Genomic DNA, 18,911 nt, shown 5'->3' on the forward strand with positions numbered 1-18,911 from the left:
AGGAGGATCCCACTTAGGGGAAGACTAAAAGAAAAGCATACAACTTTGCAAATGATTTGTGGGACTCTCGGGTATGTTTTTCAGTTCTAAAAAAGCTGCTTTGGGAACCAAAGAAAAGGGACAACGCCCTTGAAGTGAACATGAAGTCAGAATTGACCCAGTTTATATCTTAATGCACATTCCTGGTGGTATTGTGCATGATCCATCAGTGCACATTGTTGCATAGAAAATATGTTTGTCTTTGACCCGCCCTACTTTGTTCTCACATCACTGAAGCAAAATTGGTTGCAAATGTTGACTAAACATAATGAAATACTGATAAAGCCTAACAGAGAAGAGTGCTAGTTTAACCATGTAATCAAAAAGACTTTATGATGTCATTTCCTATATAGTCATCATTTTTAAAGGGGTCATGAAATGCTTTCTTTTACATTTTTTATGTATTCCTTAAGGTTCACTTACTGTATAATGTTATAAAGCAAAGTTTTATGCACATAAAACAGCCATATATTTTCAGAACACTGTTATTTTCAACCTGTGAGAAACACTGGTTTTGCTGCTGCATCTCCTTTAAGACTTGTTAGTAAATGTCCACTTTTATGTCTGGCTAATGGCAAGGTAAAGTAGAAGCTGATGCAAAGGCAGTCAGATGCAAATATCTACATATCTACCAAAGTGTGACGTCACAATGTGGAGGAAGTAGTTTTGGCAGCACTTTTTTGCAGTGAGGAGGAATTTTTGAAATCTGAATCTATTTTATATTGCAATGACCTCTTGTATGTCAAAAAATCAATAAAAATTGGATTCATCATGTCAAATTGCTTGAAGCAATTGGATGAACTTAAAAAATAGTGTTTTTCACATCTTACAACGTCTTTAGTCCTACCATAACTTTTGATGAAACTATTGATGCTAAACTGACACCACTTTAGATAGACAATGTCTGACTTTAAAGAGAAAACTGAACGTAGAAGAAGGTGGTTTAGCACCTCAGCATATTTGCTCTGCATAATGAATTACAATCTGACACATTTCGGAAGGCAATACGAACAAAACTGAGCTTGTGTAGCTAGAAGTACTTGCGTTATAATTTTACGCTTTTTTCCAAGAGAGGCCGGTGACAAGAATCTCAAAATTAAAATGCAATTCAGAGCCTTGGAAAGTGGTGCATTGCTGCAGTTGGAGGAAGGGGGAGGGCTGGGACACTGTTGCTAGGAAACACTTGTGGCATCGTTGCACACTCTCCTTGCCAATTCGAACAAACTGAGGAGCTTGAGTGAAATGCCATGTGACCCCTCCATGGGCTTCGTCCAACATCTTCATGCTGCCCAAATTTGCACAAATGTGTATCAAAGAGAGCCCGTGAGTTAAGTTATTGTCTCACTCAGACTGGTTAATCTGTGTTAACTAAAGTGTCATCTCTTTTCAGCACCCCCTGATTGACACCATAACCCTCTTCCAATTCCATTACTGGATGCCATATCGATTTTAGACACAAATTTATGCAATAAACACATGTGAAATCAAAGCACACACTCCATAAATACATCAAACTGTACAGCAGAGGTTTCTCATCTGTATTAAAATTCAGTTTGTGCAGCACCAGAAGCCCCTGGAGTCCAAGAGAAAGACAATATCTTCTTCTCTGAATTAATACACCTGAAGCTACACATTCCCAGAACCCCCGGCAGCAGTAATCTCCTCTTTATACACACACACACACACACACACACACAAACACACACACACACTTAAAAAAGTTAGTGACGGAGCAAAACATAGTGGAAGGGTATTTGAAAGTTGATGCTAATGATGATATGACGTAAATATTATGTAACAGCGTACAATATTTTGAAAGACCTTACAGATGCCAAATTGTGATTGGAGGCTACATAGTCCTGCATCCTGGAATAACAAATGGATCAGATGAGACACCAGAGTAATATTTCAAGGAAATAACCAATTAATGTTATGCCTATGAGTGTTTGGTTACACTATATGCATATATATACAATATATATTAGGTTTGTACCTTGTAGGTTTGTACACAATCAAAGGGGTTGAGAGTCTGTCAGAAGAAACTCTTGCCCACTTATCAGATTTGAACAGACTTCCATTATGGCAGCACAGATTCCCACAATGGTAAATCGTTAGGGAAGTTAGTAAATGTGTGTGGGTTATTTTAGTAAACGAAAACTGATACCATATAAAAACCATACAGACATATAAAAACAAAAACATAAAAAACCTAATAAACACATGTAACTTTTGGCCCTCTAGCGGTTAAAAAGCACAACTGCATGCATTTTGTGGAAGAACATTCACTACTAGGCTTAAGAGATATAACCAGTTTAGACAGAAAGGATCTCAGGCTGACTAGCTAAAGACGTTACTGTAGCCTTACCCATTAATAGACACACTACTGCCTTGAAAATAAATTCCAGCACAGCACTACAACAACCACAATGAAATGATCTTCACAATAGATAATGCTTTACACTGAACTCTGTTAGAGAGCTATACATAGCAATTTATCTGTCCAGTAAAATATCTTACTCACCTGTTGAGTGAATAAAACGCCACCTCTCACATTTCAAATCCTTCCGTTCTCGCCATCTCCAAAGAGCCAAGCCAATGTTGATTCTTGTTTTATTACGAGCTCTGTCGCGTTCTCTTTTTGCCAGCAGACATGCCTCTGTTTGGGGGTTGTTTAAAACGTGTGATTCCCCGGAGGTGTGGAGATTTAGCGGCTACATGTCAACCTTTCTCTCTCGCTGTGACAAATATCCTACACCACTCCCACACCAGACACACACACACACACACACACACACATTTAACTAACCTATGCCACTCCCACACCAGACACACATCAAAGTAGAAACTTATAACAAGACACGCAGGGGCGAGTGACGTATGTATGCAATTTCCCATGAAAACCATCCCGTCAGGTCCAAAATTTAAACACTTGTAATAGTGTTTATAAACTATAAACACCTAGATAATATACCATTGTGAATCGAGACAAAAGACAAAAACACATTTTGGAAGAAGAATTGATGATGTATTGACTCATTACTTAAATTCTGCTAATTTTGAACAAAAAAAAGTAACATAGTGTACCTTTAACTAAAATGAAAAATTATTTTTTTATATATATATTAATAAAAACAGTTATAATAGTTATAATAGTATCTCAATTATACAAAAATAATACTGGTTAAAATAATAGTGCCCTTAACCAATCATTTGGAAAATGCATATGCTGAAATAATTGCAAATTAGATGTTGCTGGACAAAAAATATTCAAATACAAAGCAACTTTTGCATGTTCATCAATGAGGGATTAACTGATTCAATAAAACATCTATTGCCATATAAAAAAACATACAATTATTAAAACTTTACCTTAAATTAAAATGAAAACGTCTCGGTTACATATGGTAACCCTTGTTCCCCGAGGAAGGGAATGGAGACGTACGTTATTGCTGACGAATGGGGATCGCTTGCGAGAGCCTATCTACTTCGAGTGAAACTAAACGAGCCAATGCACATTAGCATGCGATAATTGCACCAGCTGCTGTGCATTGCAGCACGAGCATATAATGAGCAGCAGGTGTGTCGCTTCCTTGTTTTTCCACTGAGGAGCCAGACTTGTGACTCGGCCGTCCAGCGGAAGCTCAGCAACTGTGGCAAGGGGACTTATGTCTCCTGTCCCTTCCTCGGGGAACGAGGGTTACCACACGTAACCGAGACGTTCCCCTTCGTCAGCTTCACTATGACGTACGTAATTGCTGACGAATGGGGATATCTACCAAAACACCACGGCTGCTGGCCCTTCCAGCACTCCGCTTGAGCCTCCTGGTCTGACCGCAGTGTTGGGCAGGAAGTAGGAGCTCTAAGCAGAGAAGGTCAGTCACTGCTGTTCCGCAAGACCCACTCAGTGTGACTTATTGGATAACGCTGGGAAAGGGAACGCTGCGGAAGCCACATCCTACCCCGGAGGGAGGCACTGTGAGGGTTGCACATATGGACTAGTCAAGCAAGGTAGTACAACATATGGCAGATTCTAGGGTGGTTCCAGCCAAGTTATTGGGGGGAAAGAACACCAGCAGAGACGACAGAGCAACACGGGCTCGTCTGTAGAGGAACTGATCATGGAGGAATACACATATGGGGTCGCCACAGGGACCGCTACAAATGGATACCCAGCCTAACACAGGTTCCACAATAGATACGAGTGTAGGCCTGGCATCAGACGCTCCGCAACGTCTGACTGCCACAGGGGTGATGGAGGAACTCACAGGGTTGGCCATTTCTGGGGAACACTACTGGAGCAAATAGATGCATGTATCCGGCCCATGGGGGTGGGGGTGGGGGTGGCGTTGCAAGCCGACACTAAGAACGGGTCCCTCGCGCTACTGGCCACTAGGAGCGAGTATACGGGAAGATACCGGCTCTACAAAGGCTATAGATTCTAGCGAACGTGTTAGGTGTCGCACAGCCTGCAGCTCTACAAATATCTGTCAGCGAGGCACCTTGAGCCAGCGCCCATGAAGAAGCAACACTTCTAGTTGAGTGTGCTCGCAACCCGAACGGGCAAGGCACGCCTTGGGCTTCGTAAGCCAAGGCGATGGCATCCACTATTCAGTGGGCCATCATCTGCTTGGAGACAGCCTTTACCTTCTGCTGGCCTCCGTAACAGACGAAGAGCTGAGCTGAGGTCCTGAAGCTTTGCGTTCTGTCCAAGTATAACCGCAAAGAGCGGACGGGACAGAGAAAAGCTAGGGTCTGCCTCCTCTGAAGGCAGCGCTTGCAGGTTCACTACCTGGGTGAAACGCATACTTGCACAGGCCCCGGGGCCAGCTGTGTGCCAGTGCATCCGTGCCGAGGGGTCCATCGGTTCCAACCGGCTCGATCGCATCCTTCGCCAGTAGGACATCGATCTCTGCCCGCAAGACAGTGGATGCCCCTGAACTTGGGAGGGCGCCTTGCGAACTGAATCGCATAGCCGAGTCTGATGGTACGGATGAGCCAGTGAGACAGGCTGGGAAGCGCTAGCCAGGCTGGAGGAACCCTCGACTGGGTGGAGGCAGCAGCTGGTCATCGGGGCAGGATGTGCTTAATCGCCTCCGTCTGCTTCTATGCTGCGGAAAACTGCTGGGCAATGTTTTCCACAGCATCGCCGAAGAGGCCGTCCTGGTAGACAGGGGCGTTGAGGAACCGCACTTTGTCGGGCTCACGCATGTCTGCCAGGTTCAGCCACAGGTATCGATCCTGGACCATTAACATGGACATCACCCGACCCAGGGAGCGTGCAGTGACTTTCGTTGCCCAGAGGGCGAGGTCCGTCGCTGTACGCAGTTCCTGCATAGCCCCTGGGTCGGAACTGCCCTCGTGCAATTCCTTGAGCGCCTTGGCCTGGTAGACCTGCAGGAGCGCCATGGCATGCAGGGTGGAGGAAGCTTCTCCACAGGCTGAGTAAACCTTGTCCGCGAGAGCTGACGAGAACTTACATGCCCGGGACGGGAGGCGTGGATTTCCCCGCCAGGAGGTAGCGGTCTTGGGACACAGCTGCCTAGCCACAGACCGGAAGAGGCACCAGAACGGTTTTGAGCAGAAAAAGGTGCCATCCATGCCCTGGTAACCTTCATGCACTTCCGGAAAGAAAGGCACTGGGGCGGGGTGCTGAGAACCAGCACGGGCCGCCCCGAGATACCAATTGCCCGGGAAAGCATGGCCGTGAGCTCTGGGTCTGGCTTGGACAATGCTAGCACACCCGAAGGAGGCAGCGCAGCCGAGTCTTCATCCCCAGAGGACATTAGCTCACCCTCCAATGCAGCAACCGACATTTGATAATCTGGTAGAGCTCCAAAAAAAACAACTGGGACCGCCGTGGATGGCCCAGCGCGCTCTCTTGGGGGCTCTGCGGGTAGCATTATAGAGGAGTGAGGGGCCCGAGGAGAGATTGGCTCGGCGAGTTACCTCTCACTGTGATCCTCAGGTCACCAAGGCTATTAAACAAAGTAGGCCTCTTCTGCTGGGTAGAAGAAGCGCTAGATCGGGGAATAAGTGAAGGGGCTCCACCTCTTTCGAGTTAACGGAGTCTCGACAGTAACGTCACGATGGTCAAGTTTGCTCCTGACCAGAAAAACCATCATAACCAGACTGCCTAATGGACTGAGCGTTTACCTGAACTTTTCCCTCTTGTCCATTATTTTTAAGTTTATATTTTTTTATGGTAATAAAGATTTTTGTAATTCGATCTACCTCTTGGGTGTCAGTGGTGTTGAGTTCCAGCCCTCAGTATAATAAGATTTAGTAGGTGAATTGGGGTTAAACTGAGTCCTGGGTCTCAGTGATAAATCCAGGTGGCATAGTCGGCTACTTTTATAGCGACAGTGGTGTTGGCTCTTATACTTCAGCCACTTAAAATAATTTTATTTGTCCCCTCGTCACACACTCACTCTCTATGGCACGCCGTCCAAACCAACAAAGCTGTGAAAACAGCTGTTTTTGCTCACAACTGTTGACAGGAGAGATCGCGACCACTGCTGTTCACGCCGTCACACCAACATCAAACACAGAGGCTTCCTTGCAGAGACTTGATTTATCACCTTTTAGTAGATCTTGTAGGAGACAGGAACAGCATTCACTGTCTGGCTCCGAAGGCAATAGACAAGGATGCAACGCAACTGCTGCTCAAATGCTCATTTACATTACATTTACATTTATTCATTTAGCAGACGCTTTTATCCAAAGCGACTTACAAATGAGAACAATAGAAGCAGTTAAACTAACAGTAGGACAACAGTAAGTGCTATGACCCTTCTCAGTTTAATCTAACGCAGAATTTTTTTTTTTTTTTTTTTCAGAATAGAATAGTGTAGTAGAGAAAGTGTTAGTATTACTGGATCAAGTGCTGTCTAAAAAGAAGCGTCATCAGCCGGACTCAGCAGCTCTGGTTGAGTTAGGCAGATCATTCCACCAGCAGGGAACAGACATGGTAAAGGTCCGAGAAAGAGATTTTGTGCCTCTTTGAGATAGCACCACAAGACGTCGTTCACTTGCAGAGCGCAAGTTCCTGGATGGCACGTAAGTCTGAAGTAAAGAGTTAAAGTAAAAGGGAGCAGAACCAGTCGTTGTTCTGTAGGCAAACGTCAGTGTCTTGAATTTGATGCGAGCGGCAACTGGCAACCAGTGCAGTTTTGTGAGGAGAGGAGTGACGTGTGCCCTTTTCAGCTCGTTAAAGACCACTCTAGCTGCGGCGTTCTGGATCAGTTGCAGAGGTTTGACTGTGCAAGCTGGAAGACCAGCCAGGACAGCATTACAATAGTCACATCTGGATTAAACAAGACTTGACTATTGTAATGCTGTGCATCGCGAGCAGCTGGTGCAATTATCGCATGCCAATGTGCATTGTCTCGTTTAGTTTCACTTGAAGTAGATAGGCTCTCGCAAGCGATCCCCATTCGTCAGCAATGACGTACGTCATAGTGAATCTGATGAAGGGGACAGAAAATACACATAGAACATCAAATTCAGAATATTAACAAAATCTGGTATCAATGATAGGCTACTAAAATGGTACTGAAGAAGACAAGGATGTCATACAGTTTAAATGTTTCTTTCATGTTTCAATTACTTTTCTAAAAGCATGTCTCTAAAATGTGGCAAAGGAACATATTTACTGGCCAATATCAACATTGGCAAAGCGAGGCTCATCGTGTGGCATAAGCTCATGTTTGCCTCAGCTGACACAGGGCTCATTTTGTTCTGCTCTGGGTTCTACACTAGGGTAAGCACTATTTAATTGTAAACTACATGTTTGTTAGATGCAACCTTGGATCTGTATATTCAATTGAAACAATGTTTCCATATTTTGTGATGTCATATTCACAACTATTTCCTGCTTTTTCCCCAGGCGTTTGACCTCAAAAGATGCTGATGAAAATGTCCTTGATTTTTCTTTTCCTGGCGTGTTGTAAGTAGACTGACTCTTTAGGCGTCTGTAATGCATTTTAATATAGAAACTACAGAGTTTCTTCAACTACTGGCACTTTCATCAGATTTCTTTATGTGAAGGTCATATTAAACTTAAAAATGTAGATTTTTGCTACTTTACAAATGCCTTTTATGTACATTTTATGTCTGAGAAAAAGAGAACATATGGTCACCCTGATGTTTGATGTTAGTTTGCCATTATTCCGTTTTTAAAACAAACATTATGATTGGGGCATTGATGTGTATTTATTACGTGAAAATTCCAGTCAGAACAGTGAGCCTTTACACTGAGGACTTAAAGGAAAGGCAGCACCAAAAATACACTTTTAATTCGGATGGTCAGAAAGAGGGTGGAAAATTGCCATGCATAAAATTAAATTACTTTTTTTTTTTTTTTGGTACAAAAAAGTTGTTTAATAATGTTTTAATAATTTTAAGAGTGGACATCAGGTGAAAATAATAAAAGAAAAAATAGTATGATATCCCACAAAACTGTAATCCATCGTTTCCATTACAGAATGCTATCTAAGAAATTTTGCGCTAACATTGCGGTGGAAATTATATCATGTTGTTTCAGAAAACGTACAGAACAATCTACTGTATGTTGCATGTATTGTATGTCCATTGTTTGATCCATTTAATATTAAATTAAATAATAAACTACAAATGAAAAGTCCATAAAAACAGTGCCTAATGTATTGAGTATTTTTCCGTGTAGATGTTTCACAGGTGTTTAATCCGTATTTTGAATTGCATATTGAATTGTGATGTGTTTTAAGATTAAAGGATATTTCCGTAAACTTAACAGAAAATGTCCTAGCAGAAAATGACCAGTAACTTTTGTTTTTTACTTTTTTGTCTTAGTAAGAGTGTGAAACGTATGTTTAAAAAGATCCCACATTGAAGAAATTGCCCCTAATTAAAGAAACACTCTTCTATGAAATCCTAAATGACTGGAAAGAGGACAGTTATTTCCAAGTAGCATAAGATTGACTGAGGAATTAATGCAGCAATAATGCTGGGATTAATGAGATCGTTCCACTTACTGACTTCCATAATTACATACATGCTGTTGAACAAGACCAAGAATCGATGCGTGTTTTGGATCATTAGACAACATATTATATAGGAATTTGTCATTAACATTTTTGAAATTCGAACCTCTTGCAAAGAAAATATTTATGAATGATTGCAGAAATAAATTCTAAGCAAGCTGATCATTGGGTAGTTGTCAGTGATCTATGCTGTTCCAAACTTGTAATACTTTGTTTCTTTCAGGAGACATAAAAAATAATTGATAATTGAATGTCCATGATCCTCTTTTCCCTAAAATGAAAGCATACAGCATACAGTGCTATTATAAGTACTGCAAAAGTTATGTATATGACTTATGCACTGCAGGTCTTGATTTATGATGGCTTGCTGAGGAATAGACTGCCAAATACCAAAATGTGTTGCACCATGTTTCATGTACGTGAGACCAAATGACACTAGTTATTGTGTTTCTTGTATCCAAGTAGCGCATTAGAGCGAGTATGGGGAAACATCAATGAGATTTGAGAGTTATTGTGGATGGGAAGATTTTATTTTGTTCCTCACACAATGCTTTTAATACATCCCAATAGATTTTTTTTATATGGACAAAAATTGTCTGAGACAGCGTGAGTATTATGCAGATTTCTCTTGAAATGTTAGAAAATTGCTCTCTCAAAGCACTAATACAAAACAAAGCCTATTTCAATTTGAAAAACTGCCAGAACACAGTGTGGCTTTGAATGCCAAGCTTACAGACTGCCAATTTATTCATTTCAGGCCTGTGGAAAGAAATGAATGACTAACCTCCCAGAAGACAATAAAACTTATCTGTATTTTTATATTGTGCATAAGTATTGAATTTTACAGAAATATAGTTTAAGATTTACAAGTTAAGAGTTACTAGTAAGATTTTGTAAGGTACATTATAAAATGGACCTCCTGAATGGTGTCTGGTCAATACAGAGTTCCAGCTGTGCTAAAATACTCAACATAAAGTTAACCAGTGGGGTTCTACTGTACAGTAAAATCACATTAATTTTTTCCATAGAGAAATGGATTTTTAATGATAACCTATAAACCTTTCAAGGGAGATCTAGAATGAGCACTGAGGTTAAAGGGTCAAGCCAGGTGTATAAGTTCTTCTTTCAACCAAACACAATCTGAGTCATACTAAAAAATATTATCCTGGCTCTTCAAAGCTTTATAACTGGAGTGAATGGTACCTTAGCAGATGTATACGCAGCAGGGAGATGTCCTTGGCAACAGACAGGTGGAGGGGTGTATTGTCCTCGATAGTGATGCCGAAAAGGCTTGCCTGGGAGATGGGGAAGTTGAGAAAGCGGATTTTGTCAACAGTGACAACACTTCCATTAAGCATTGCAACAGGGGTTCCCTTTTCGAAGTAGAACTTTGACGCTGCGCCATGGAGTTGAAATAACATCAACTCCATGACACAGCGTCGAAGTTCTATGCCATCAGCGTGACTGTTGTCTGAAGCACGTGTAAGAAACATCTCATTGGCCAATGACAATCCATAATGTCACAGGCGGATTGACGGATTGGCGGATTGGCGAACTACCGCTGTTAAAACGGTAGATTCTTATCCCTAGAGAGAATCAAGCAATATCAGAGCCTTTTACTATGAATTCATCACCATGAGAGCCTCCCATTGACTCAAGATTTCCTCACACTCTGTGCAAACGCTAGAATCTCATCCCTCAGGAGAGAATGAAGCAAGGACAGAGCTTGTGGTGAATGCAACATATTGAGCGCACCCATCTTTTATCTAACGCACTTACAAACAAGTGGCTCCTGAAGAGAAAAAAGCTGATGATGTGTATCTGCACGTGTGTATCATTCACCACAAGCTCTGTCCTTGCTTCATTCTCTCCTGAGGGATGAGATTCTAGCGTTTGCACAGAGTGTGAGGAAATCTTGAGTCAATGGGAGGCTCTCATGGTGATGAATTCATAGTAAAAGGCTCTGATATTGCTTGATTCTCTCTAGGGATAAGAATCTACCGTTTTAACAGAGCACATTTGGCTCTCAAGGGAGCTAACGGAGCATTAAGTTTAAATGAAAAATAGAGCTGAATATCATCTGCATAGCAGTGGTAGGAGATACCATGTGACTTTATGATCTTGCCCAGTGAAGTTGTGTAAATGAAAAGAGAAAACAATCTCCCATCTCTCTTGCACCGCTCTTATATCCTGAAGTATCTTTTTCCAGGGTTGAGCCATATTCACCTATATACTAAGGTCTAAATTAGAATTGCATGCTCCCTTGTGAGTGGTTGCTTGGTAAGTGTACCCCCTTGAGGGTTTTGTAGAGTTATGTAGGACCGTATGGAATCCCCTTTATGGGATGGGATGGGTGCTTTATAGGTCTCTCTAGTATGCCCCATGTTCAAGAACCAAACAAGTAAAGGTAGACAGCATAATATAGTTAGCGCTAGAGTAAAGTGCTACTGTAGCTATAGCAGATCCTGGAGAAGTGGCTTCATTTAAGTCAGGGTTAAGCTGCTCTCCCCCAGTGTATTGGGTTTTTTAAGTAGGACATATCTCCCCTTTGTATGGCCCTAAGCATTGATGCAAGGTGAAGGGATGCTCTACTATGGCCTTGGTTTGACAATGCTAATAAGTAGAGGAATTTCACCTGTGGGGATCCCCTCCATCCAAGAGCAACTTCCAAATCATCAGTACTCATCTTGCTGGATCTGTCTTCTGCTTTTGATACAGTTAACCACCAGATCCACCTCTGAACTCTCATAACGAAGGGCATCTCAGGAGCCGCACTCCAGTAGTTCAAGTCTTACCTCTCAGGTAGGTCCTTCAGGGTGTCTTGGAAGGGTGAGGTGTCTAAGTCACAACATCTAGCTACTGGGGTGCCTCAGGGCTCAGTGATTGGACCTCTTTTCTTCTCCATCTACATGTCATCACTTGGATCTCTCATTCATAATCATGGCTTTTTCTATCACTGCTATGCTGATGTCACACAACTCTACCTCTCATTCCAGCCATATGATCCGACGGTAGCTGCTCGCATCTCAGCCTACCTGACAGACATTTCTTGCTGAATGAAGGACTATCACCTTCAGCTCAGCCTTGCAAAGACAGAACTGCTTGTGGTTTCGTTCCCCCATAGCATCAACTCCATGGCACAGCATCTTGTTCTCCTTCTCAGGGAACCCTGGTTTGATACATAACCTGGAGCCTCCCCAGCACTGCAGATTTAACCCCTGTTCTAAAACTAACAATATTTGCATAAATTCAAATATTTTTCAGTAAACTTGTATTTTATTTTAAACTTGACTATATTTACAATATAACAGCTTAAATTGAAAGACTGTTAAACCAATATTTACATTGCTTCTTACAGTTTTTGTCTTGGGTATTTCCCATGAAAATGACAAGAAAGCAAGAAAAAGGAAAGTTCAGGGGAAGGAAATGAAAATCACCCGACCTGATAAGAGACTGACCATTATTGGAAGAGGCAGAGAGGTCTTAACCCGGACTAGAGGAACCAAGCCAAGAAATGACATGGACTGCACCAGCATTGGAGGCATCTGTCAGCATAATACCTACATTTGTCAGGGTAGATACCTAAAGGATAAATGTCGGGGAGAGATATCACGCCAGTGTTGTACACCAGGTCTGATTTTCCACTATTTGACGAGATTCTAGATTTGACTAAATGTTTATAGATTACTTTTAAAAAATTAGACAGAATAACTTATTTTCCCCTTTTTTAGCTGCAGTGTGGGGTACTCTGTGTGCTGGCAGTCATCACAACAGAGTGCGAGCTTGTGACAGCTATGGTTGTGGTGGTTTTAACTCCAGAAGGTATTTCAGAAACAACATTCCTCCTGAAAAATCATCCATTATATCCAAACACCTGAAATGTCACAAGTTACTAAGCATATTTTGGAATAACTGGTGACATTTATTATGACAGCACCTAGAGCAGGGTTTCTCAAACTCGGTCCTGAAGGGCCACTGTCCTGCACAGTTTAGCTCCAACCCTGATCAAACACACCTAGCTGTGAGTTTCTAGTGATCCTGAAGACATTGATTAGCTTGCTCAGGTGTGTTTGATCAGTGTTGGAGCTAAACTCTGCAGGACAGCGGCCCTCCAGGACCGAGTTTGAGAAACCCTGACGTAGAGGCTAAATGTGAACTTTAATTCTAACAGATGGAAGGATAGTGTTTAATGAATTTGCTTAGTAAAATAATGTTTTAATGAATATAGTAGTATTTTATATTTTTATTATGTAGTAATCATCTTATTTAAAGGGGTCATATGATGCGATTTCTTGTTTTCCTTTTTCTTTAGTGTGTTATGTAGCTGTTTGTGCATGCATAAGATCTGCAGTTACAAAGCTTAAAGTGTCAGACCTAAAGAGTTATACTTTATAAAAGTTAAGGTTCTGCCACGCCTTCCTAAAACGCTTCATTCAAACACGCCCTCACAAATCTACGTCAGTGTGTGGGGGCAGAGTTTCATAACACCGCCCAAATGTGTACACAAAGAAAGAAGGCAGATCTTTTATTCTCGCTGTATTATTGTTGCCGCTGGTGCCACCATGTCATGGAGACAATGTGTTTTTCGTGGCGAAAGCCAAGCTACTTTGTTTGGCCTTCCAAAAGAGGACACAATTAGAAAACAGTGCTTCTGCTTTATTTACAACACTGTTCCAGAACAGTACAACACTCTTCTAGAACTTGTGAGAGTACAAGGCCGGCTGTGCACAAAGGCCTATTCTAAAAAGTGGGGCAATTCCATCTTTGCATGTACGTTCTGGCACTTCTGACTCACAGACATAGCCTCTAAGTATGTTCACATTTTAAGAATTTGCTATTGAAAAGGCAGAAGTACTGCCATCATCTCCAGGCAATGTATGCGCCAAGTGAGATGACAGGTCTTTCAGAGTCCATAGGTGCGGAACGCCTGCCCTGCCCTTTTTGTAAACTAGAAAATAATAGCTGTAAAATCTTAAGGGGAGAGGAATCATTTTTATGCCCCCTTATTTCAAAAGAGATTGCACTTTTTGTTTACTAGTGTGCCGTTAAAGCGTGGTGGATACCTCTGAAACTGGATTATAACCCCTTTTTTATGGTTAGTTAGACCTAAAGTGACACATTCGGCAGAAGTTACAAGCTGTATATGTTTCGAGACAAGTACCATGTGCTTGATTAAAAAGGGAGTACCCAGCTTCAAGGGGAGCAAACAGTCCTAAAAACCTTGTGTCCCATCCAGTTTAACCACAAATGCCACTCCGTAGCAACAATACTCACCATAGAACGGCCAATAGAGCGAGACGTTGACGTGGTGTCACAGAGGGAAAAATCTGTGGCCCAGTAATTAAATTGACTGCTTCAGGAGTTAATCCCCCGCCCTCACCTATAACATTAAAAAATTCTGTTTAGATCTGCTTGCAGAACCGTATGATGTGCAATGAATGAAATTATACATGGTCTGGAGAGTAGATTTGCCCCCCTCCAGGACGATGCAGATAAAAAATGACCTGTCACAGGGTTTGTAACATGAGCAGAATATAAAAGCTTGCAGGACCTCTACAACTCATTGTGGAAAACCTGAAATAATAGAAGGCGTATGATTCTACCCGTAATGGACAGGTTGTGTGGTTCTTGTCACTATGTGTGTAAACATCACCATATTCAACATCCCACTCCTCAGAGCTAGATGCAGCCAGTAAAATGTCCTTATTTAGTTGCCTAGACCAACCAATGTGGAGCCGGGGAGACGAAGGACCCTGGTGGAGCCAAAAGGATGGAGGACCACAGTGAAGTCGAGGGATCGGAAAGCTAAGGTGGAGGCTGAGGATTGGAAAACCTTGGCTGGGGCGACAAGAAAGGCCAAAACCAAGGAGTCCACCAGCTAAGGAGGAAGAGCTAGAGTCCTGGGTGGAACAAGGGAGTCAATCAAGCTGGACAGGTCTGGCGGAGGGAACGTCTCTAGACCCTTTTTACTGGGGGACAAGCCCCAGAGAAATACTGCTGTACCCCAGTAATATTACTGACATATCCTTATATGTAAATGGAACGTTTATCGACCTGAGAATCCTTTTCTCTGATAATATTTCAGCAATCAATTTGAATGTTTTATATCAGCTGTTTAGAATCAGAATTAGGGATCCAAGATCAATCAGTCAAACATGTTTGCAAAAAGATCTGAAATTGTTTGTGATTCAGTTTGATCACACACTGAATTGTTTGTAATAGTTTCTCACACCGAAATAGAAATGGGATAGCCTGCATGGATGCCAGCCGAATTTAACCCCGCCCCCAACATTTGAGGTGAGGGAAGTTAGGTCTGGACTTGATCCGTTGTGGAGCAACTATGCTCGAACCAGAGCTGTTCGGACCAATCAAATTGCCAGTGCGGGCTTTATACGATGATGGACAGATGATCAACAGTAACGTAATCATCCACGTCAGCAAAGAGCTCTTGGGTTGAATTTGTTTACAACAAAGATGGCTGCCACTGGAGAATTGATATGTGTAGATTCCACCATCGTATCTGTTATAGAAGATGTCGACAGCACATTGATTTTAAAAGAGGAACAGAGAACCGCAATCATTTGTCGATCGGAAAGATGAATAAAGAACATACTTCACTTACTCCATTGCTCTGATTGGTTGTAGGTCTATCCAATAGGTTGGTTCAACGTGACATCACATTGCTGCTTTGCGAGAACGCGAAATTCAGATGGAGGGCAGGAAGCGAAATTGGATCTTCCGTCTGAAAAAATGCCCATGTTTTGTGTAGTTTACGGCTGCTCCAATCGTTCTAACTGAGAAAAGGGAAGGAGGTTTTATAGAGTACCAAATATAGTCATTCATAAAGGTGAGAAATGTAAAAAGCTCACAGAACAACGCCGTAAAAAGTGGATTTTAAACCTACGTCTGCGGTCGGGAGGAGCAGAGTCTGTTAATGCCCGTGTCTGCAGCGACCGTATGTTAGCTTGCTAACTTGGTTTTTATGGCTGTGTTTAAATAGCATTAGGTTATCATTTAATGCTCATTTACTTAGTAGTGATTATTAAGTTACCATTAGTCTAATATGGACTTCATTGGGACTTTTTAAGCTTCCCTAGCGCTTTGGGTGATGTTAAGTCGGTAGACTGGGCTCCGACGGTCAACCTTGGTTACCAAAAAACAGCCTAAATCAGAGGCATCTCTTCGACAAAAAAGTTGTACGCTTCCAGACTTTTATTGGCCTTCATTTGCTGTCTGGTGTAGTACGATGTCTGAAGGACCAGATAGTTGGTTGGACTGTCGGCAAATCTTTAAGTTCTACCGAAAACTCACTCATCTTCATGAGGAACGGGTCACGTCCAACATATCTGTTAATGAACTCCTTGTATCTATGTCTGGAAACTGGATCTAAATCCGTACAATACGGACTCTCCGCAACGGTTTCCTCCATAGACGTATTCTCCATGTTTACTTCCTGTCCTCCGTCTAAAATCGCTCCGCCTTTGCGCGTCATCATAATCACGTGACTGAAACCCAGCTATTGAGTGCAGAGGGATTTTCTTTCCTGGTTCGGTTGAAACACGCCCCATAATCACAGCCCAATGGAGCAAAATCAGACTCACATCTGACTAGAATCTGAGTATGACGACGTCAGGCTAGAAATGGGATACTTTATAAGACAGAAAACAAAAAGACGTACAAATCCATTGTAGGAATCAAAACTTGCAAATGTCTTCTGTCATTTGTCAATGGTGATAATAATGAGAAAATGTGACCTTCATTTAACAAAAAGAAAAAAATATTAAATCTGTCCGCTTCAATAATCAACCACCGTGAAATCAAAGTGCTTGAAATTGAGGAACCACCTCCAAAGCACCATTTTATTAAGTAAATTCCTTACGTGGCATTCTTCTGCTAAAAGTTATAGTCCCTGACATAGCAGAACGTGATATGCAACAAAAATACCTCGGTGCTGCATGATGATATGATAAACAGGTGTTTTGTATCATGTTGTTATAATGTTGTGGATTTTAGTTTGGCCGAAATGCTCTGTTGACCAATCAGAAGCCTGGAATGAACTTACAAACTTTTACACATTAAACATTTTTCTATTTGTTTTAGCATTTTCCAGAACAGTAACTACAACTCTTGCTTCGTTGTTGCTTTTTAAGACACGTGATTTCTCTTGTATCTTCAGTGATGGAGGTTTCCACAAGGGAATTGATATTGTGTGCAGTGATTATGGCATCAAAAATTTCTGGAAACCTCGGTGGTCCTGTTGGGAGAACAGTGAGAGACTCTGTTCAATATGATGGTGTAAAACTCTATAACAAAGGTATATGACATAATGACTTCCATGAAAAATAAAATCCTTGTCACTACAAAATAAAATAATTATCCATCTGTCTAGGAACATATGTTTTTACATTACATTTATATGGACTTGGGCACATGCATTTTAAACTAGTTTAGACATACTTTTTTGTCTTTGTCCCATTTGTACCTCCCTCTACATCAGCTGCTGTTAGTAGAAATGCTGACCAACGCCCCATTACTGTCTTTACTTACTTACTAAGTAATTCTGTGTCTTGTCCTCAGTGCACTGTGTGAAGATCTTCAACATCCGTCCATATGGTTACTTTGGCTCTGTTGTTCAGGGAAAGGCCATGGGCTACTTGTTACCACAACAGGAGATCTTCTCTGGCATCACCTCACACCTGGAACTCCAGATGTGTGATGGCTCTGATCCATCGCTCTTCATATGAGACACGTTTTTGGACGATTAAATCAGTGATCCTAAATGCTTTCATTAGGAATTATAGTGCATGGCTTTAAAACTTCATTTAAATAACACGACAAATTGACTGTTTTTACAAGCTATACAATAATATATAAAGTATTTATTTCATGAATGTACCACAAGATGGCAGCACAAATCTACAGAAAAATAGGGAAATAACAACAGTAAGAATAATAATTATTATTAATCCTCTAATTATTATTATTATTAGCCTGTTATCTTTTTCAGATTTACTCCACACCTTCTCACGCATTTTTATTCACTTGATTTACATTTGAATGATGTGAAAATAAAAAATCTCAGACTATGAACTGCAAATAGATTGTGATCATATTATTTACTAGTAGTTTTAATGAGAATGTATTTGATTTGAAGACATCCATGTTTTCAAATACATCTCAATCATATTTTTCCAAATCGTATACTGGCAACATGACAGCATCCCACCATATGCCATTTACTGTAACCTCTAGCATCAATCTTCAATCCTTTTCTTCTTTATTTTTGAATGTCTAATGCTTTCCTTGTGTAAAAAAAATATGTGCTCTCACTCTCTCTCAAAAAAAAAAAAAAAAAAAAAAAAAAAATTCAGTCCAGAATTTAAAGTGTGTGTCGCATTGCTAATTTGTTGCACATATAACTACACACGTTGTTATGGTAACTATTTTGCAGGCATTCCACGAAAGAAAAAGCATGGATGATGCTGCATAATTGTGAATGAACAATATGGAGGAGGGGGGTACATGTTGTGGCAGGCCTTGTGTTTTGTATTCCTGTTCATGCTCACTGCAAAAAAAAAAAAAAAAAGGGTAAAATGTTTGCTAAATTTTTGCCGTGAGCTATATACACAGGGTGAAAATTACATTTGTATCAAATTATTGTGCGCTTTCCCTTTAAGTGATCCCACTAGGTTGGTCTCATCTGAGAGCTAAATGACGGAATCATACTATGGCGAAGGATAAATTCATGAATATAAATCTAGTCGTACTGGCATTCCCAGTAATCGTCTAGTCACGTAGCCTAATTAATATTTATAAGGCAAAACTTCACCATATTTGGAATAAATAATTCAG

The 18,911-nt window shown here is 41.3% G+C and overlaps 1 protein-coding gene across 1 annotated transcript; it reads left to right on the forward strand.

Annotated features, from left to right (window-relative positions):
• The first annotated feature begins 12,801 nt into the window (after positions 1 to 12,801).
• Positions 12,802 to 18,067, forward strand: LOC307145151 (leukocyte cell-derived chemotaxin-2). Its single transcript, XM_079848010.1, has 3 exons — positions 12,802 to 12,881; positions 17,236 to 17,373; positions 17,637 to 18,067. The coding sequence occupies exons 1-3, from the start codon at positions 12,854 to 12,856 to the stop codon at positions 17,801 to 17,803; spliced, it is 333 nt and encodes a 110-aa protein (XP_079704136.1). The 5' UTR covers positions 12,802 to 12,853; the 3' UTR covers positions 17,804 to 18,067.
• The last annotated feature ends 844 nt before the right edge of the window (positions 18,068 to 18,911 follow it).

This window comes from Squalius cephalus, assembly GCF_949319135.1.
Source record: "Squalius cephalus genome assembly, chromosome: 17".
Classification (NCBI taxonomy): domain Eukaryota; kingdom Metazoa; phylum Chordata; class Actinopteri; order Cypriniformes; family Leuciscidae; genus Squalius; species Squalius cephalus.